The following is a 21,706-nucleotide window of genomic DNA, read 5'->3' as shown; positions in this document are numbered from 1 at the left end:
GATGATTTGCCAACTCATTCATTCGAAAGAGCATTTTTCAACTTTCATTATTTTTAAAGAAATTTTCATAAAACACTATTTTTCAGTGGTAATTAGCTATCTATAGATACCATTTGCTATATTACGGATTGTAGATACGTTTTTTGTTGTTATAAGATGTATTTAAGCTACTGTATTCATGAATACAGTAGCAAAAATAGGCGTGAATCAGGGAAGTCCAGCTAATCAGTTGTTGTATTCAAGTGTATTCGACTGTATTCATGGCGTGAAACATGGGGATTACAGCTGGATAGATTATTGTATTCGACTTTATTCACTGAGTGAAATAGGGGAATATACTGTTTTTAAACAGAAAATGAATCAATTAACATAATAGACTCCTAATATAACTCAACAAACTCAATTATAATACACAAAATTTGTATTTCCTTGTATAAAAAAGATTCTCAACCGAAAAATACCCCAAAAATATAGCAATCTTCAGAGAAATTATATAATACATTTGAATACATATATTATATTAATTAAGAAAAACATATGAATACATTCACGGCATATAGCGAGACAGTGAATACAATGAAATACATAGAATACAACGGGATACATTGAAATACAATGAAAAAAAAGATAATGAATACAATGAAATACATGGAATACAATGAGATACATTGAATTACAATGAATACAATGAAATACATGAAAATACAGCATGATACGTTGAAAATACATTGAAATATATTAATAGAAAATCAAGTTGCCCAGCCCCAAACTCTGTCGTCTTTGTTCAAGAACAAACCCTAATTTCCGGCGAATCCGCCAACAAACCCTAATTTCCGGCGAATCCACAATTGCTATATCTTGTTACTGGTCTCCCTTGGATGATAATATCGAGGTTTCTTTGCCTTCTTCTGGTGAAAAATATCCTTCCAGAGAAGATGTTGATGCTCATATGCAGACTGGTCTTTCTTCTGTTGAATTTTCTGAGGAATAGTTGTGTCGTCCCAAGTCTCTCTTCTTGCCATCAACTACCAATAAGGTAATCAAGGGCTGTTAGTGACTTCCTTGTGTTTAAAAGGGTTGTAATTGCTTTTGTTGCATTGCAGATTTGACAATTCCAGGAGTAGTACTATCACAACAAAGACAATATACTGTCAAATAATAACTAGGATATGAATGGACAATTGGACATGGATCATCAACATAGAATTGTTCTTTCTCTCATACTATTGAACGAAACCAATCAATAATTTCTCTCGGATCATCCTTTTTAGGATACATAAAAGTTAGTTAGGGTTCTGATAGAGTGAAGGATGGCGGAACCAGCGAGTTCAGGCGGCGGCGGAAGCCATGAGAGTGGCGGCGAGCGGAGCCCTCAGTCGTGTTTTTAGGGAATGGGGAAGAGAATGACATGTATCAAAGTAGAGAGAGAAAGAAAATAGTGTAACTGAATAGCGTATTTAGTGGCTTAGGGGTAGGAGGTAACCAAAATTAGATATTTTGCTATAAACATTAAAAGGTATCTATACAATATAATTTTTTTAAATGGTATTTATTTAAAATAAATAAAGTGTTAACCTTTGCTATAGGAGGTAAAAATTCCTTACTAGAATATAAAAAAATGGATATACCACTTTATTCTATAATTTTATCAACCTGTTTATAAACTATATCTTCTGAAAGATTGAAAGTCGATTGAATATGATAAAAGGTTATATGCTTAACACATGCAAGTCGAATAAGAGTTACCATTTTAAAAATCAACTCCAAATTTAAGTTATTTAAGTCAATGGATGATTGGATTCCGAAAGTCCAATAACTAAAACAGATATTTCCATAAACGATGTCTAAGATATAAGTGCAAATTAATTAAAAGCTTTATTGAATTCATATAACTTCAGATCTACCCGAGAGAAACGTCCTCCCCATAAGATGTTTGTTTGGTTAGGCTTGCAGCAACATGCATCTGGCAGACTGGCACTACCAAATATATAGCCATATACTATTACGATCAGGGCTGTGCATGGATCGGATCGGATCAGATTTAGCACATTTCGGATTTCGGATTCCACAAAATGAAATCCGAATCTGATCCGAATTATATCGGATTGGATCGAATTGCATAATTTCGGATCGGTTTGGTGATCGGATTTTCGGATCGGATTCAACAGTTCATAACAGAACAAAATACCTTGAAGTAGAATTTACATGCATCTTTATGCCCTTACTTGTTTAGCAAACTGCCGTTGATGTTTAGCTCCTCATGATTTTGGCCATTACCCTGTTGGTCCTTATAATCTTCTCTTATTAGAAGTTATCAAGTACTACCCATTGTTTTCATTTGCGATTTGGCCGTACGAGTTAGTATATGCTGGATTCTTGTTTAAAATTCTTAGCCTTTAATGGCTCTGCCCATTTTTTATTATCTATAATTTGGTGGGATGAGTTAAGTATGCTGGGTTCTTGTTTAAGAATTTCTCATAGTCCTTTAATCACTTGTCGAGCAGGATTCTAACAGCATGGTATTCCAGCATTAAAACTTCTGACTCGAGAGAGAATGAGTGATTCTTAGTGTCTTACCAGTTACCAGTGCGGTCGCCGGAAGGCCCGGAACACAGAGAAGAGATAGAGGAAGCGACGAGCAGGAGGGAACAGCTTGAGGCGTGAGCCGTGAAGACTGAAGTGAGCACTGAGGCCTGAGCAGTAGTCTTCTGGGTGTGACACTCACTGTGACTTGTGAGGACTGAGGAGCGAGGCCGTGAGAGTGAAGGCGTGGACTGTGAGTGAAGGTGAAGTGGTGAGGCGTGAGCAGCAGAAGCTGCACAATGAAATAAGACCTAACCTAACCCTAAAAAATAAAATTGGTATTTATTATTCCCTTAATAAATTTGGATTTCGGATCGGATCGGGTTCAAACTATACAAATCCGAATTTTTAATAATTCAAATCCGAATCCGATCCAAATATCCGAAATCCGAAATCCGAAATCCGAATTGGAGCGGATCGGATCGGATTTCGGATATCCGATCCAAATGCACAACCCTAATTACGACATATCTTATGGGACAACAAATATAGTGGAGTACTTATTTTGAGTTCATCACAGATACAAAGTTTGTTCGGATAATATATATATACCTAGTTCTCAACGTAGGTTAAAATAAAGACGTATACGACACTCTAAAGCCAAATAATAATTCCCTACTCATCCAATCCTTCAACAAAAGTCACGCCAGTTGAACTCAACCACGAGCCGCCTTGAATCAGCTCAGCCACCGTAAACGGCCTAGCCTCAGCAGCATCAGTTATGACATGATAACCGGGCCACGTCACCCTCTTGCTAGTACCTGCACCAAAGGCGGATCTATAATTTAGACTTGATAATTAAACCTTTAAGTTACTTAACATTAACTAATTGTAAATTCGGGTCCGGATTTAACATTATTTGTTAAAATTCAGTAGTTATATATATATATATATATATATATATATATATATATATTTATGTTTTGTGTCAAAAATGTTGGGTTTAGATAAACTAATTATGACCTGCACCAGGTCCATTGTTCATGTACTCCCCATAGTATAATGTCTTCAAGGCAAAATCTCCACTCCACTCAGACCAACCAGCTGGATCTATGAGATCACCTAGGTATGATTCCATGACTACCGTTCTTGAATATTCCTTCCATGGCCTACCAAGATATGTTTTGTATTCACTCTTGACTGGTTCAAGGTCTGGACTTGCTATTATGTCACAGAATTGAATAGAAGTTCCCGTGGCCTGATTTGGATCTGTTCGGCCTTGTGCAGTCACCATGTTTTTCTGGTTTTTACCAGGTTTTCTAGGTACAAGTTGGCATTTCTGGAATACAACGGCTGCATTACCAAATATGAAGTCGACAGTACCTGCAGCAAAAAATTCAGAATTTAAATTTGATGATTCGATAAAAATTCTTTACACGGAATCTGTATATATTATATGTCAAAAGTATTGAGTTCAATTGAGCGGAAATACCTGTTACGTAGCAGTCTCTATAGAATTGCCTTAGAGAATGTGCGTAAAGGGTATCTTGATAAGCATCAATACGACAACGATTTATGACAGACATATCAGCTCCCACTCGAAGTGCCACTGCTTGGTGTTTCTCTGGTCCTGCTGTATTTTGTATACAGATGTCTTGTAGTATAAATCCTTGGCCAACTGCAGCTGCAATAGGATGCAATGCACTAGTATCAAACGCAGAGCATAGATTTTAACTTTATGAGTTCTAGATTTTAAAATGACTTCTAGTGCTAATAATTACTAAGTTCTAAATTAATATTTGTGTATATCTAATAAACTTTTAACATAAATACACTGTTTAAGCAAAAATTATTGTGTTCGGTTCCGCGCTAGCTCCGCCATGACTTGTATAACACGTGTTCCTTAACCAAGAGATGAATGCAAAAAACACCATTAGGAACAAATTTTAACTGCTGAAGGAGCAAAATAATAGGGTAGGAGACCATTATACATATAGATGGATCTTATTCAATTGCGAAAGGGCCATGATATATTAATGCAACTCATAATCGATCTGGTGGCTAGATAAGCAGGATGGGCTGGACAGAGAGGCAGTATAGCCAATAATCAACTACTCATTTAATGCAATTTAATACTAGGAAGCAAAAAAAAATCTTTTTTATCCCCAAGAGCAGACCATCAACCAATAAGAAAAAAGGAATAAGTAGTCTGATAAACTGAAGACTTACCAAGAGTGGCAGAGCGGAAGGTGGTTGATCCATCCACAACATTAAGGCTACCAGTGATAATGGTAGAATTCATGCCATCACCAACAATCATCAAGTTCATTTTCTTCTTAGTCACCTCCACATTCTCTTTGTAAATTCCCTTCTTGACATAGATCACGTACCGAGTCTTGCTCTTATCTGGTGCTGCAGCAACTGCTTCAGTAAGTGTTTGATAATCCCCTGATCCATCTTGTGCTACCACTGCATTAGCTTTAATTTCCTTGGCTGAACTCTCCAATAGCTTCCTGTCTCTTGAATTTACCCATGATGGCATTCTCCCCGAAAGCGGCGTGAAAACTTCCTCATTTGGGGTTGTGACAGAAGCAAGAATTGCCAAAGCTGTTTTGGCTCTTGAGATCAACTCTTCAAGAATCGTTCCAATTGAAGTTGTGTTACTTAGGGAATTAAGTCCATCTAAACATGTGACGTGGTTAGTAAGCATCCCACTTAGCCAGATTTGTGCATTGGCATGTGCCAAACGGCTTCTTGATTTACCAAGTGCTGCAATTGAGTCAGTCACTAACTCAATTGACAGGTCAAGGAGCTCAAGACAGTCTGCTAAAGCTCCTTTGTGACTAATGTCATTGATCTGGTTTCTGATCTTGTGAACCACTGGAATTGCACTGTTCATGTGATGGACATATTTTACTAGGAATTTTTGCAGAACAGTAAGTCCATCTGAATCGGATGTAACAATTCCATTGGATACTAGCTCAGAGACATAACTGAGGCAGAGTTGGGAATCTTGTGCAGCCTCACATAGTTGTGGACCAGGTAAAGATGATAGATTAGAATGCTTAACCTCAAACTGATAAGGAGCAACAAGAAAAACAACTGAGAAGAGAGCAACAACGAACGTAATGACAAAAGTGAGGATCTTGCAGCTTATTATGGGATTTTGTTTTGGTGTCTCTGGTAACAGAGGTTGGTAAGGAGTAGCCATTTCAGAAGTTTGCAACTTCGTGATTTGCTAGACGTTCTGAAAGACTTTCACTTCACTAGTTTATATAACTGCGTCAGCAAAATGGAGCAAACATCGGCACGATTAGCTCGCTATTAATGCTTCTTACAAAACAGGGACGGCTCAACCTAAAATTAAAGTTTAATGTGAAGTTTAAAATTTTAAAAGAAAAATTATAATAGTATATTTTTATTTGAAGTCTATTCTTCTAACTTTTTAAGATACAATGTTGTTAATAATTTTTTTTATAATCGATTTCCTCTAATAATTCCTTATCAATTGATAATATAACCAACTCATTGAATTTTTTTGAGACATTGATCCAAGGTAAGATTTTATAAAGCAACAAAGTATAGAACTATTGGAAGCTTAAAAGTATTGTTGAACACTTGAGCTAATGAAATCTTGGAGAAAGAAGGTGAGTAATGAAATATTGGAGAAAGAAAGTAAGTAAGAATATCAAAGGGAAAGACAGAAAATATGTAGGGGTTTTCGAAATATGAAAAATTGGGGGAAAAAAAGATAACTAGGACAAATTTAAAAAGAGAAATTAAAAAATTTATACGATGACGGAGGAAAAAGTGGAATTCTCAAATCAACTCAAATTGAAATGTTGGAAAAATTATTTATCTACCCATTTTAAGTAATTCAAATTATTACTTCTATATTTATATATTTAAAAAAATTCTTTACTTTTATATAAAAAACTCTACTTTTGTATTAAAAGTACAAAAATAATATTTTTTAAATACTTATAAACCTATTATGTTTAAAAAATAGGCCCCTTAAATTTGGGGGCCTAAGACATAAGTCTTACTACTAATAATGTTAGGGCCGGCCCTGCATAGAAAAGAAATTAACTTATAAGCATTAATTGAATAATAAAATTTCTGTACTATCAATGCAGTTTAACCTAACATAAAAATTAAACACCCTAGAAGATCTTTTAAGAGGGCCGCATGTAATATAGGGTAAGTTTTTACCCAAATGCTATGGATTCAATTTTGAACTGTATTACAGTCAAGCGACCGAAAATCTTCACCCGCTGATAGAGCACTCCTATAACAGATCTCATATATTAAAGTAGCTTTAATATTCAAAGCCAGGGGACAGCTAAAGGAAAAAATCCCACTTTTCTACTTAACTTTATTAAATGTCAATATTAACGAGTTAATTTAGTGCTGAAAAATTTCCCCAAAAACGACCGATTGATTAATTGGACTTGGGTTCTCCTTATATGTGATAAAACTTGTAGGGTTGTAATTAGGACACTTGCAATATATGGTTGGGGCATTTGTATCTATATCCGTTTTTTGGGTCACGTTTTAACTTATGTCCGCTTTGCAAAAAAAATTGCAAACGTACCCACTTTTTCGCGTAACTTCAGCATACGGGGACAATCACGCAAAACTCCAGCATTCTAGTAGACGGGACTGAAGTAGCAAGTGTGCTGAACTAAGTGTGCTGAAAATTTTGTTTGTAATTGCTGAACTTAAGCATAGTAGCTGGAGTTTTGTTCTTTATTTGTTGAAGTTTTTGTTTGTAATTGCTGAAGTTTTTGTTTTTGTAACTGACAAACTTCAACTCTAGAGGTGAAGTTTTTGTTTTGTAACGGGCGAAGTTTTTGTTTTGTAAAGTTTTTGTTGCAGGAGAGTCTAGATTCAACAAAGAAACCTTAGTATAGTTGCAAAAGTTTGGTTCCAATTCTAAGTTTCAGATTGTAACCAAACATGAATTTCAATGAAATTCGGCCTATGAGATTTGCGTGGCTCTATGCGATTCTGAAACAAGAATCAAGAAACCTGCTATTTAATTGGAAGTGTTATAAACAATGTAGCAACAACACTAAAATTAGCAAACGTCCCTAAGCTCCTCCATTTGCTTTTCAGAACATGGATTTAGATTTCCCTGCAGGATAAGAGAATTTTCAACCACAGGGAAATCATTTTTTTTTTTTACAGAGAAGTCGCGACTGAAGTAGTACCACAACTAGATGTTTATGGAGATTATGTAGTTGAACATGAATTTGTGGACGTGGATCTGTTTGGGGAGATAGCAGAAGGTGTTGGCAGTTGGATGGAGGATTCGCAAGACCCATACCATATCTTTGGTGAAATGATAAGGAGGATAAGGAGGAAGAGAAAAGGACGAAAGTTAGTTTAAAAAGTGGGTACAAGTTAAAACTGTTTTAAAAATGGGTATAGGTTAAATGGGAACGATCAAATAGGGGCCCCGTGCAATTTTTACTATATGATTAATCTACAGCATTAGAGTCGTCAATATGGGCTTGGCCCGTTGGGCCGACCAGAACCAGCCCGTTTTAGTGAATGACATGGTTTTGTCTTTTACTTTTTTAGTTTTTATTGTGATACATTGAAATAATATAAAAAGTTATTAAGTTTTGTGAAATTTTTCCAATAAGATTTTTTCAAGTTTTAAATATTTATCTTTTTTGGGTTAGAACTTAAAAAATATATATAAAATTATATTTTTAAAAAAATGATGGGTTAGCTCGTGGGGGCCTGCAACCCACATAGGGGTGGGGTGGGTTGACCATTATAAGGTCCATCAAAATGGTGGGCTAGCCCAGCCCAATCCGCCAATTGTTAAAGCCCACATGGACTGAGTTGGGCTAGCCTGACCCCGCCCATATTGACTGCTCTATACAACATTGTCAGCCGGTGCGTTTGCACCAATTATTTTCAATTTGAAATTTATTTGCAGTCACATATAATAAATTTAATATTTACCTTAAATATATGGTTAATTTCATGTATGGCCACTGAACGTCTATAATTGTGACTAATTATTTTTTATCGCATTAAAATAATTGAATTATGTGTGAATTACTAAGAAAATATAAATGACCAGAATGTCAAATTTTCGGCTTCAAGGAATCATTTTTTCTTCCTTTCTTTGTTTCATTTAAATGTCTTTAATTGTCTTTTATTTTTTAAAATATAGATGCTCAAAATGTTTACATGGTGTATCTTTCTTATTTTTTTTGGATATTTGACCTCCTGGCCATTTGTATTTCTGAACAATTCACATATAGTTCAGCTACTTTAATGTGAAAGGAAGTAATTTTGTGACTTTGTTGTACGTGAAATTTATCATATATTTATACTAATACTAAGAGTAAAAAGAATAAAGAATATAGTCATATAAAGTAGTAATAAATTTTAGATCTGGATCTAAAGTCTAAACTGGCAATGTTGGTCTGTAATGATATGTATAGATATTTATGTTGTCACTTAGATGCGTGACTCGCTGCACGAGCTTGAAGGGGTAAATATAATGTTTGCTAGCACGGTCGTCCTCTAATTGTCTGTGAATGCATATGTGAGGGTCAATCAAAAAGACTGTGAGAGCATGTTTGGCTTAGCTGATTCAAAGTGGTTGATAAGCATAATTGCTGAAACTGATTTAATAAATAAGCAGTTACGTGTTTGGATTTAAGTATTGAAACTGATAATAAGCAGTTAAAGTATTTGGTAAATAGGTGCTGATAAGCATTTTCTTGTGATGTAATGACTTAAATGCCCCTTAAACCATGCCCCATGACCTCTTGGACGCGCCCCGTGGCATCCTAGCAAGCCTCCCAATGCCTAGCGCCATGGACGGCCCCGTGGTCTTGGCCGCGCCAAGTGACAAGCGCGCATGTGCCTCTGTCGCCCCATCGATATCCCTCGCCAGCGCCCCGCCGCATGCAGATGCCAACAGTGTCGCGCACGCAGACCCTGATGCCAAATACAATGCTGCTGACAACAGACCTGTTTCTGCCTTGTAGAAAACTAAGTCTTTTTCATTGTAAATATAGAGTAGTTTTATTCCATGTACTTTCATTATGTTTCTCTAGCTTAATCAAGTCTAGTCTTGTAGCTTTGATTTATTTATTTTTAAGCATTATTAGGGGGGATCAAGCATTCAAACTTTCTAGCAAGCAAACAATTCTCTGTACTGGTGTCTATCCCCCTCTACACCGTATTGTTTTTCTGTAATAGCTTTCATTAATGCAGTCAAGCTTTCTTTCATTCTCAATTTTCATTTATGTTCTCTCAATTGCTCTTGACATTGATTTTTCCGTACGGCACTAACAATCTAGTCTAGCGTACGGAGGGGACCTCAGTTGGCAGACAGTAACTGCACTGACATTAGTTGTTTAGCCTTATGTTGTCATTCCAAGGAATCTCAGGAAGTCGGCGTGTAACAGTTGGTATCAGAGCCTAGGCTCGACATCGAATGAAGGAATGCATTGCCATTACCACCATTTCTGACAATGGTGAATCATGGGGACTGCATTGCAGCCCTTGAACAGACGGTTGACGGATTACGGCCCTTCATGGATACGGTGCCCGAACTAAGAACCAGCCTAGTGCAAAGGTTGGATGACCTGGACCGCAGAAGGCCGAAGTTGACATAGAAAACATCAGTCGCGACTCCGAGGGAGACCCGCAAACGGCAGCTGAAATTTTTGGCAAATTCGAGGAACTCCAACAGGAGTGTATCGAGGATTTAGCCTACAGGGCACAAGAGACAGACAGGGTAACTGCCATGCAACAAACCATTGACAACTTGACAGACCAGCTCAATGTTGTCAATGCTGCTTTACAGGGCCTGCTTCGAGGAGGTGGGAACCAAATCGGGGGCGCTGTGAACCCCGCTTCCGCAACACAAAAGCTGAAAATTCCTGAGCTAAAGCCATACAGTGGAGCTATGAATGCCAAGGAAGTGGAAAACTTCATTTTTGACATCGAACAGTACTTTGATGCTGTTTGGGGCCTAGAAAAGCTAAGAAGGTAGCAACTACTGCCATGTATCTTCAGAGTGATGCTAAACTCTGGTGGCGGGTGAAGTACGAATCCATCAGGACCGGTGAAGATACTCTCGAGACATGGGAAAAACTGAAGGTAGCCATACGCCTACAGTTCTTCCCCGAAAATATTGAATACAACGCAAGGAGAAAGCTACGAGAGCTCCTCCAGACCAAATCAGTGCAGGACTACGTGCGGGAATTCTCCGCGCTCATGCTAAACATACGTGACATGGGGGACAAAGACAAGCTCTTCACCTTCCTGGAAGGGTTGAAACCTTATGACCATATGGAGCTGCAAATACAAAGGGTAGATACCCTACCCAAGGCGATCCAAGTAGCTGAATGCCTTGGGAACTATCAAGTGGAAGCTCGGAAGGATAGGTCTCAGCCGTCTGCTCGAGCGGGATTCAAAGAGGGCTAGCGTAGCAATGGTGGCCTAGCAGAAGTGGGGGAGATCGGAGTGCAACCAAATCTAAGGCTCCCTCCCCAGACAGCAATAATGTTGCGTCAAACAACAATGACTAGGGGAGAAAGCCTCTTTCAGGATGCCATGCGGCTGACCACATTGGAATAATGAGTGTCCACATGCACAAATGAATGCCCATCAAGCTTTTGATGATGGGACGGATGACGACACAGACGATGCAGGTCAGACCGAACCAATAGGTACCTTCAATGCAATTATTGGCTCCATTTCTAAGGCCTTAGCGGGAACTAGTGCTGGTATCCCTAAGAAGAAGGACCCCTGCCCAAGCACTAAGAAAGAAAAAAAGAAGGCGGATGAGAGGACTCCTTCTAAACAAGAGAGGACCTTAATGTTCGTCGAGATAAAGGTAAATAGCAAGCCCATTCGGGTGATAATAGATACGGGTGCTACCTACAACTACTTAGCCTCGACTTAGGTGGAGCGACTTGGTCTAGTTGTAGGAAAGGGAAGAGGTAGTGTCAAGGCTGTCAACTCATCTCCTCAGACAGTGGGTGGGATATCCAAAGAGGTACCAGTGAAGCTTGGCCCTTACGAAGGAAAATTCAACCTGCGCGTGGTGATCATAGATGACTTCGAGTTAATAGTTGGATTGGAATTCTTGAGGCAAACCAACACCATGCATGTACCGTATACTGACATGTTACTGATGATGGGAGCAAACGGGACCAAGCCCTGCATTATCCCGTGCATGCCCATGAAGATGGTCGTTGAGAACATCTCAGCCTTGTAGTTGAAGAAAGGGGGTCAAAAGACATGAACCTACGTTCCTGGCAACCCTTTGCATTGAAGATATAGAATGCTCTTCAGGTCCCATTCCTAAACCCGTGAAGGAGCTACTACTAGAGTTTGAAGATGTCATGCCACAAGACATGCCAAAGCGACTACCGCCTAGGCGCACTATGGACCATGAAATTGAGTTGGTGCCGGGCGCGAAGCCACCCACCCGAGTGCCCTATAGGATGTCACAACCCGAACTCACCGAGCTTCAGAGACAATTGACGAAGATGCTTGATACAGGGATCATTGTGCCCTCCAAGTCCCCATACGGATCCCTTCTTCTATTCCAAAAGAAACATGATGGCAGCCTGTGACTCTGTGTGGATTATCGGGCTCTAAACAAAATCACTGTGAAGAACAAGTACCCTATTCCGCTAATGGCAGACTTGTTCGATAGACTGGGTAGTGCGACGATGTTCACCAAGATAGACCTAAAGACAGGTTATTGGCAAGTTCGGATTGCAGTGGGTGATGAACACAATACGACCTGTGTGACAAGATATGGGTCGTACAACTTCCTGGTCATGTTGTTCGGCTTGACTAATGCCCCGGCTACATTTTGCACTCTGATGAACCAAATCTTCTGAGAGTACATTGACGAATTCGTGGTGGTCTACTTGGATGACAATGTGGTATATAGCCCAACATTGGAAGAACACCTAGTGCATTTGCGGAAGGTCTTAGCACGATTGCGGGAGCATGAACTATATGCGAAGCTATCCAAGTGTTCCTTTGCTCAAAAGTAAATTGACTTCCTCGGACATGTCATCGAGGAAGGGCGGATCAAGATGGACTAATAGAAAATCCAGGCAATCACAGATTGGTCGCCGCCCAAGGATGTCCATGCCTTGAGGGCGTTCCTTGGCCTATGCAACTTCTACCGGCGTTTTGTGAAAAACTACTCCTTCATCGTAGTGCCATTGACAAAAATCCTCAAGAAGGTCACACCCTGGGATTGGGGATCGAGGCGAGCGGACACCTTTAACGCATTGAAAGTGGCTATGTCTAGTAGCCCCGTCTTGGCCCTCCCTGATTTGGCCAAGACATTCGAGGTACAAACGGATGCATCCGATTATGCCCTCGGCGGAGTCTTGCTACAAGAAGGGAATCCTGTAGCATATGACAGTCGGAAGCTGAAGGATGCAGAAAGGCGTTATGCCACCCATGAGAAAGAATTATTGGTTGTCGTCCACTACTTGTGCCTTTGGAGGCACTATCTGTTGGGGACCCTGTTCGTGGTTAAGACAGACAACATTATTGTTAGCCATTTCATGACCCAGCCGAAACTGAATGGTCGACAAGCCAGGTGGTAGGAACTCCTAACTGAATTGCACTTCAGGCTAGAGTATCGCAGTGGGAAGACCAATCATATTGCTGATGCGCTCAGTAAGAGAGCTGATCTAGCATCTGTGTGCCTACTCGCCACCCTAAGGGGGAGTGAAGTAGCCACCTCCATCAAGGACCAGATACAGGATCTACTCATCAAGGATCCTGTTGCACAGTATTTGGTTGATTTGGTAGGACAGGGCAAGACTCGCTAGTTCTACATGAAAGATGGTTTTCTGAAAGTGAAAGGGAACTGACTTTATGTTCCTAAAGGAGGAGATCTGCGAAGGACTCTTCTGGCGAAATGTCATGATACTTTGTGGGACGGCCATCCCGGTGAAGAATGTACCATGGCGTTACTTCTTCGTGCATATTATTGGTTTCAAATGGCCAATGACGTCGCTCAGTATGTGAAGACTTGTCTAGTATGCCAGAAGGACAAGTCGGACCACTTGACACAAGCGGGACTCTTAGAACCACTAGCTGTCCCAAAGAGACCTTGGGAAAGGGATTCCCTGGATTTCATCACCGGATTGCCCAAGGTCGGAGACCTCACAACTATCGTGGTTGTGGTAGATCGGTTTTCCAAGTATGTTATCTTTATTGCAGCCCCATAATATATATCAACAGAAGATACCGACTCTTCTTCTCTCATGTCGTCAAATATTGGGGCCTGCCCAAAGAAATTGTTAGTGATCGCGACTCACGCTTCACTAACAACTTTTGGACCCAACTCTTTAAGTGCCTTGGGTCAAAATTGAGTCACAACTCAAGTTTCCATCCGCAATCCGATGGCCAGATGGAGCGGTTCAATGGTATATTAGAGGAATATCTCCGCCACTTTGTAACCGGATCGCAGAAGAATTGGGTGAAGCTTCTGGATGTTGCTCAACTGTGTTTCAATTCACAAAAGAGCTCTAGTACAAACAAAAGTGCTTTTGAAATTGTTACCGAACATCAACTGCTACTCCCACACACAGTGAATGCACCAAACATGTCTAAATCTCCTCGAGCTGCTAGCTTCTCAAAAGAGTGGAAGCAAAATACGGAGATAGTGCGGAGCTATCTTGTCAAAGCTCAAAAGCGAATGAAGAGGCATGCTGATCAAAATCGTCGCTTTGTTGAATACCAAGTAGGAGACAAAGTGATGGTCAAATCCCAAAGCGGTACTTATTTGCGGGGGTCCATGACCCTCGCCTATTGCAAAAATACATTGGACCATTGTCCATTGAAAGACGCATTGGGAAAGTTGTATACCGGGTGGATACCCCAGTTTGGTGGAAAATTCATCATGTCTTCCATATAAGCCTCCTGAAACCTTTTCGGGAAGACACGGAGGATCCTTTACGGAGCCAGCTCACAATACCCAGTATTCGAGGTTCCAATTCAACCGGAAAAAGGCGTGTTGAAGCTATCCTTGATAATAGAGTGATTCATGCCTCAAGGAAAGATCACCAAGAGTTCTTGGTGAAATGGCAGGGCTGTGATGCAAAGGAGAATACTTGGGGGAGGGGAACAAACCTAAAGCCTACAAGAACCTAGTTGAAGATTATCTTGCAAGTAAGGTGCCTAGGACATCGCCAACTCAGGTGGGGAAGAATGTCATGGGCGGCTTTCCAGTCACGCCCCATGACCCCTTGGGAGCGACCCGTGGCATCCTAGCAAGCCTCCCAATGCCTAGCGCCACGGTCGGCCCTGCGGTCTTGGCCGCGCATGTGCCTCTGTCGCTCCACCGATATCCCTCGTCAGCGCCCGGCCGCAGGCAGATGCCAACAACGCCGCGCTCGCAGACCCTGATGTCAAAGACAATGCTGCTGACAACGGACCTGTTTCTGCCTTGCAGAAAACTAAGTCCTTTTTTATTGTAAATATAGAGTAGTTTTATTCCATGTACTTCCATTATGTTTCTCTAGCTTAATCAAGTCTAGCCTTGTAGCTTTGATTTATTTTTTTTAAGCATTATTAGGGGAGATCAAGCAATCAACTTTTCTAGCAAGCAAACAATTCTCTGTACTGGTATCTCTCCCCCTCGACACCGTGTTGCTTTTCTGTAATAGCTTTCATTAATGCAATCAAACTTTCTTTCATTCTCAATTCTCATTTCTGTTCTCTCAATTGCTCGTCATTGGTTTTCCCGTATGACACTGGCAATCTAGTCTAGCGTACGGAGGGGACCTTAGTTGGCGGGCAGTAACTGCACTGACATCAGTTGCTTAGCCTTATGTCGCCCTTCCAATGAATCTCAGGAAGGCGCCGCGTAACAATAATTGTGACTAATTATTTTTTGTCGCATTAAAATAATTGAATTATGTGTGAATTACTAAGAAAATATAAATGATCAGAATGTCAAAATTTTCGGCTTCAAGGAATCATTTTTTCTTCCTTTCTTTGTTTCATTTAAATGTTTTTAATTGTCTTTTATTTTTTAAAATATATATGGTCAAAATGTTTACACGGTGGATCTTTTTTATTTTTTTTGGATATTTGACCTCCTGGCCATTTGTATTTCTGAACAATTCCCATATGGTTCAGCTACTTTAACGTGAGGAAGTAATTTTGTGACCTTGTTGTTATATTGTTTAAATTACAGTAATTATACGTGAAATTTATCATATATTTATACTAAGAGTAAAAAGAATAAAGAATATAGTCATATAAAGTAGTAATAAAATTTAGATCTGGATCTAAAGTCTAAACTGGCAATGTTGGTCTGTAATGATATGTATAAATATTTATGTTGTCGCTTAGATGCGTGACTCGCTGCACGAGCTTGAAGGGGTAAATATAATGTTTGCTGGCAAGGTCGTCCTCTAATTGTCTGTGAATGCATATGTGAGGGTCAATAAAAAAGACTATAAATTAGTTTTTGCTCCACGTGAATAAAACGGAGAAATTGGGGATACTTGGTGTGGCTGGTGACCAACCAATCGAGTAGTCACATATCTCCATTATTATTCTGCTTTTCCATTTATTTGAAAACAAAGACCTTTGGGGTGGAGGTAGTACATAGTGGTCTAGCCAGTAATGTAATGATTTTGACAAAGAAAAGACTGATTTGAAGAACAACCACTTAGTTTGGTCCTAAGTAGGTTAAAAGCTTATCAAGTCATACGGACCATCTTGAATTTGTGATCTTGAATTGAGATCATTAATCGTCAAGAAATTTAAGGGATAACCGACATTCTTCTATTTTTAATCAGAAACTTCTTATCTGATTCCTGACCAATGAATTTAAAAGTTAAATCATGTTACAAGCGTCTCGAGAAATCGAAAAAGACAAACAAATGTCTGAAACAAAAATAATATATTAAAATGTGATTGTTTGCGAAAAAAGCAGTAATATTCAAAGGCGGATCCGAAATTTAAATGGTTTCAATCTTTAAGTTTTTAATATTGAACGCATTATATTTTTTATATCACAAGTTCATATCTACTATTTATTATAATTTCAGTAAAAAAATTTATATGAGTCCAAGTGAATCCGTACCTACAATGTACATCTGCCCCTGTCCTAGACGTGTATCTTTTCAAGAAGAAGTAGAGCATAAATGTTAAGGCTTTCAGTGGAGGCGCATAAGGGAGAAATTCAAAAATAGCCAGATTTACAACTGGTCGTTCAAAAATAGCTCAGTTTCAAAAATAATCAAAATTTAGCCACTTTTCATGTAAACATAAATCTGAGCGAAAATATTGTTCAAAATCCGGAAAATACGCCAGTATATTATACTGGTGTTCCAGCATAAGTATGCTTGAACTCCAGCATATTATACTGGAGTTCCAGGATAAGTATGCTGGAACTCCAACATAATATGATGGAGTTCCAGCATAAGTACACTAGAACTCCAGCATAATATACTGGAGTTCCAGCAAGTATAATTGTCCAGTATAATCTACTGGAGTTTGGAGCATCGGTGCTCCAGTCTCCAGTATATTATACTGGAGGCAGCAAAGTATACCGTCCAGCATAATATGCTGGAGTTCATACACAGGTGCACCGAACTCCAGTATATTATGCTGGACCGGTCTCTGTTGCAGCAAAATAATGGCTATTTTTTATTGACTTCGTAAACGCTGACTATTTTTGAATGACCAGTCCGAAAACTGACTATACCGTGCTATTTTTACGGCACATAATGCCAATATTTTGTAAAATCAGCCCGCTCGTTTAATCTTTATAGCGGGGTGAAGGGTCCAAGGTTATTCAATAAAATATGCAATAGCATGCAGTCCTATTACCCATATGTCCATCGTAAAAATTGCACGAGACGTCCTATTTGGTCGCCCCCATTTAATCTATACTTATTTTTTTAAAGTTTTAACTTGTATCCACTTTTTAAACAACTTCAGTCCCCTTTCTCCTCCTCCTTCGTTTTCTTCTTCTTCTTTCTTTTGCCGTTGTTTGTGCTGCTAAAGCAACTCTATAACTTTTCAAAGTTTCTTATATACAGTTGCTTTTTCTTCTTCTTCTTCTGAAGTTGTTCCTTGTATGATGAAACTCGAACCAGATATTTCTGTAATTGTGAAATTTCTGGTGGAACCAGATTTTATATTAGCTCGGAGAAGATCACTAGCACTTATATGTTCAGCAAAGACACAAACAAAGGATGAATTATTTTATAGGCATAAATGCATATGGGAGTACGAGTTTCATCCCACTTGGATAATTTCCCAATAAAATTTTTATTTACAGAAAGTGGACGAATGGAAGTGGGTTCAATTTATAAGTGTGATTTAGCAGCCCTATTTGCTGTAGGAATCGCTTTTAGGCAACTAATTAAGACAGGAAGTTCATAGTCTTACAGTTAAACAAGACTACCTTCATCATTGTATGGTTGCATTCGGGCAAAACCATTCATATTGTGTAGATGATGTCAATGTTAATTAAAAACACTCCAGCTTTTAGTGTTGAAATATTTACAAATGAACTAAATAACTTCAACATCTTCTGATGAAGTTTTTGAAAAAGCTTATCCAGGACAAAAAAACTACAGCTTATTTAGTACTGAAGTTTTTATAAATGAACTAAATGTGACGACCCGGCCGGTCGTCTTAAGAATTTACGCGCCGATCCCCTATTAACTGCTTTTTCTGTGTTTATTTCTGCTATTTTGATTTGCCAGGATGTTCAATTTTGAGTTTCGGAGAGTTTTGGGACACTTAGTCCTTAAATGAGAGCTTAAGTTTTGGAAAATTTGACCGTAGTCAGAACAGTGTGAAGACGGCCTCGGAATGGAATTTCGATGGTTCCGTTAGGTGATTTCAGGCTTAGGGGCGTGTTCAGATTGTGTATTGGAGGTCCGTAGCTAATTTAGGCTTGAAATGCCGAAAGTCGAATTTCGAAGTTTCCGGTTCCTTAGTGAGATTTTGATCCGAGGATCGTAATGGAATTCCGAAAGTTAGAGTAGCTCCGTAGTGTTGAATGTGACGTGTGTGCAAAATTTCAGGTCATTCGGTCGAGGTTTGGTAGACTTTTTGATCGAAAACGTAAATTTAGAGTTTTGGAGTTCTTAGGCTTGAATCCGTGGTTGATTCATCGTTTCGATGTTGTTTTAGGTGTTCTAAGGATTGGTATAAGTTTGGACAGTGGTATATGCCTTGTTCGTGCTTTTGGTTGAGGTCCCGGGGGCCTCGGGATGATTTCGGATGTTGGACGGAAAAGTTTGGAGTTGAAAGTTGTAGCTGAAGCTTTAAATTTGTTGTCATAACCGCACCTGCGGCTTGGGGACCGCAGGTGCGAGGCCGCAAAAACGGTCGAGCAACAACAGAAGCAGTTTAAGGCAAAAAGGAAGTTGACCGCAGAAGCGGTCAGGGCACTGCAGAAGCGGCTCCGCATTTGCGGTAAGGTAGTCGCAGGTGCGGAAAGTCCTCCTTTAATGAAAAGTCGCAGATGCGACCTTGGCTCCACAGAAGCGGGACCGCAGGTGGGGTCCCACGACCGTAAATACGGTTTCACTAGTCAGAAAATAGGGATTTCGAGGGTTTAGTTTCAAAACTTGGAAAAATCAAATTGGAGCTCGGGAGAGGGCGATTTTGGGAGTAAGTTGAAGAGGAAATCATTGAGTAACAATTCTTTAACCCTTTCTAGTTATATTCCATCAATCTATTGTTAGTTTTATCATTTAATTTCGGATTGGAGATGAAAAATTGGGGAAAAGTTGGAAAAAAGTTCTTAGACCTAGAATTCGACTTTTGATTGGGAATCTGACCTTGGATTTTGGTACTTTTGGTATGACTGAACTTGTGGGAGTGAGGATTCTGGAAATGTAAATTTTACCCGATTCTAAGACGTGGGCCCGAGGGGCATTTTTATCATTTTACCTAATTTCGCATATTAGCTTAGAATTTCTTTGTAGAATCAGTTACTTGAAGTGTTATTTACATTATGAAATTGAATTGAATAGATTTGGGCCATTTAGAGTCGAGTATTCGTGGCAAGAGCGTGGTTTCGGATTGATTTGAGCTGGTACCATGTAAGTGGCTTGCCTAACCTTGTGTGGGAGACATTCCCCTTAGAATTTGGTATTATGGTAATTGAAATGCCTTGTACGTGAGGTGACGAGTGCGTACTTGTGCTAATTGTTGAAAAACCTATTTTCACTAAAGTAGCTTTAATTGTGTTTTCCTTTCCTGCTTACTCTACTTGAAATCTTAGCCTGTTGTTAGCTTAGAGAAACATGTTTAATTGACTTAATTATTTTATTACTTAAACTGCCTTAATTGTATTATGTGAAGCATGTAAGGTTAGAATTACCTGTTTTACTTGGTACGAAATTGAGCTTAATTGAGTATTCCTTGTGTTGTTGCTGTGTGTTTTTACTTTGAGACTACGGGGCAGCATCCCGGGGGATCCCCTGTATGTATTTATGATTTGAGCTGAGGTGCAGGATACCGAGAGATCCCTAGCACGTATATTGAAGATACCAAGAGATTCTCGGGATACCAGGATATCCCTAGCATATATCGGGATACCAAGAGATCCCTAGCATATATTGAGGATACCAAGAGATCCTTGGCACATATTGAGGGTACTAAGAGATCCTCGGGATACTGAGAGATCCCGTTTATTATCTTTGTGAACAGTAGTATTCCTTGTGATCGTTTTTACCTCTGTTACAGTTGTAGTTATCTTTATTATCCTGTACTGATTCTTATCGTTATTTTTCAACTGTACTGCTTTATCTTATACTATTATACCGTATATTTTATTTAATTTCAGTAGGGCCCTGACCTTCCTCGTCACTACCCGACCGAGGCTAGGCTTGACACTTACTGAGTACCGCTGTGGTGTACTCATGCCCTTTCTGTGCATGTTTTTCATGTGCATATTCAGGTACCTTCACCCAGACTTATCACGCTTGAGACGAGGTATTCGTAGAGACTTCGAGGTATATCTGCCGCGTCCGCTGACAGAAGAGTCCCTTTCTACTCTCCCTTTTAAGTATTAGCCCTTATGTATTTTCTTTCCTTGTTAGATATTCTAGAGTTAGATACTTGTATACATTCAAAGGCTTGTATTCATGAGATTTCGGGTTTTGGGAAATGTATTAGTTTTTGAGAGTTGATATTGTGTATGCCGAGCGGCATTTTTAAACGCTGTTTTATTTCACTGTTTCAGTTTTTAATTATTTCTTCTGCAAAGTGGTTTATTTTTCCGCATTGTTAGGCTTACCTAGTCGTAGAGACTAGGTGCCGTCACGATGGTTCACGGAGGGCAAACCGGGGTCGTGACACTAAATAACTTCAGCATCTTCTGCTGAAGTTTTTAAAAAAGCTTAATGACAAAACTAATGAATCCAGGACAAAAAAAACTTCAGCTTATTTAGTGCAATTACAAACAAAAACTTCAGCAAATATAGAAAACAACTTCAGCTACTATGCTTAACTTCAGCAATTACAAACAAAAACTTCAGCAAATAGAGAACAAAACTTTAGCTACTATACTTAAGTTCAGCAATTACAAACAAAAACTTCAGCAAATAGAGAACAAAACTTCAGCTACTGTACATAAGTTCAGCAATTACAAACAAAAACTTCAGCACACTTGGTTCAACACACTTGCTACTTCAGGCCCATCTACTAGAATGCTGAAGTTTTGCGTGATTGCCTTTGCTACTTCAGCCCCGTATGCTGAAGTTACACGAAAAAGTAAGTATACTTGTAATTTTTTTTGCAAAACGGGTACAAGTTAAAACATGACTCAAAAAGCGGGTATAGATGCAACCGTTTTTTACTACAATTTCTAAAAATATTCTTTACGAAGTTTTAATTATGAGATTAAAGAATTTTAATATTCAATGTGCAAATTCTAGACATGCAATTTTCTTTCTAAAAAGTTCAAAAATCAATGCTTTTAGCCGACAGAAATAAGATACTTTAAGCCAGCAGGCTGAATTTGTCTTTAAAGTGAATCATTTACACCGTATGATTTTTTGTCACTCTTTAAATTTTGTCTACATCAATCCAATGGACTAGATGTAGCCTTTGAAAGTAATTGGAACATGGTCTAAAATAGTTGCCTCAAAAAAGTGGAAATGCCTCTTTAAAAGTT

At 39.1% G+C, this 21,706-nt stretch overlaps 2 protein-coding genes and 1 long non-coding RNA gene across 3 annotated transcripts; 1 reads left to right on the top strand and 2 right to left on the bottom strand.

The window, feature by feature from the left end:
• Window positions 1-942: 942 nt before the first annotated feature.
• Window positions 943-2,668, bottom strand: LOC138872606 (uncharacterized). Its single transcript, XR_011401063.1, has 2 exons — window positions 2,578-2,668; window positions 943-1,025 (listed from the first exon to the last, which is right to left on the bottom strand). It is a non-coding gene; the product is annotated as an uncharacterized lncRNA (long non-coding RNA).
• Window positions 2,669-3,055: 387 nt separating this feature from the next.
• On the bottom strand, window positions 3,056-5,849 carry LOC104219247 (pectinesterase 2.1-like). Its single transcript, XM_009769897.2, has 4 exons — window positions 4,753-5,849; window positions 4,016-4,207; window positions 3,547-3,906; window positions 3,056-3,344 (listed from the first exon to the last, which is right to left on the bottom strand). The coding sequence occupies exons 1-4, from the start codon at window positions 5,732-5,734 to the stop codon at window positions 3,199-3,201; spliced, it is 1,680 nt and encodes a 559-aa protein (XP_009768199.1). The 5' UTR covers window positions 5,735-5,849; the 3' UTR covers window positions 3,056-3,198.
• A 4,717-nt stretch (window positions 5,850-10,566) lies between these two features.
• Window positions 10,567-10,989, top strand: LOC138873332 (uncharacterized). The gene has a single exon (XM_070151789.1). The coding sequence runs from the start codon at window positions 10,567-10,569 to the stop codon at window positions 10,987-10,989; it is 423 nt and encodes a 140-aa protein (XP_070007890.1).
• The last annotated feature ends 10,717 nt before the right edge of the window (window positions 10,990-21,706 follow it).

Source organism: Nicotiana sylvestris, chromosome 7 (assembly GCF_000393655.2).
Source record: "Nicotiana sylvestris chromosome 7, ASM39365v2, whole genome shotgun sequence".
NCBI lineage: Eukaryota > Viridiplantae > Streptophyta > Magnoliopsida > Solanales > Solanaceae > Nicotiana > Nicotiana sylvestris.
The sequence above is the reverse complement of the archived record's forward strand: the minus strand, read 5'-3'. Positions and strand labels throughout refer to the sequence as shown.

Excerpts from the sequence above, each read along its gene's own strand:
- LOC104219247 (XM_009769897.2), bottom strand. The coding sequence starts at position 5,734 with ATGGCTACTCCTTACCAACCTCTGTTACCAGAGACACCAAAACAAAAT. Across the intron at positions 3,907-4,015 it reads TAGAGACTGCTACGTAACAG|GTACTGTCGACTTCATATTT; the intron begins GTATTTCCGCTC and ends TTTTTGCTGCAG. Across the intron at positions 3,345-3,546 it reads GAACAATGGACCTGGTGCAG|GTACTAGCAAGAGGGTGACG; the intron begins GTCATAATTAGT and ends CCTTTGGTGCAG.
- LOC138873332 (XM_070151789.1), top strand. The coding sequence starts at position 10,567 with ATGTATCTTCAGAGTGATGCTAAACTCTGGTGGCGGGTGAAGTACGAA.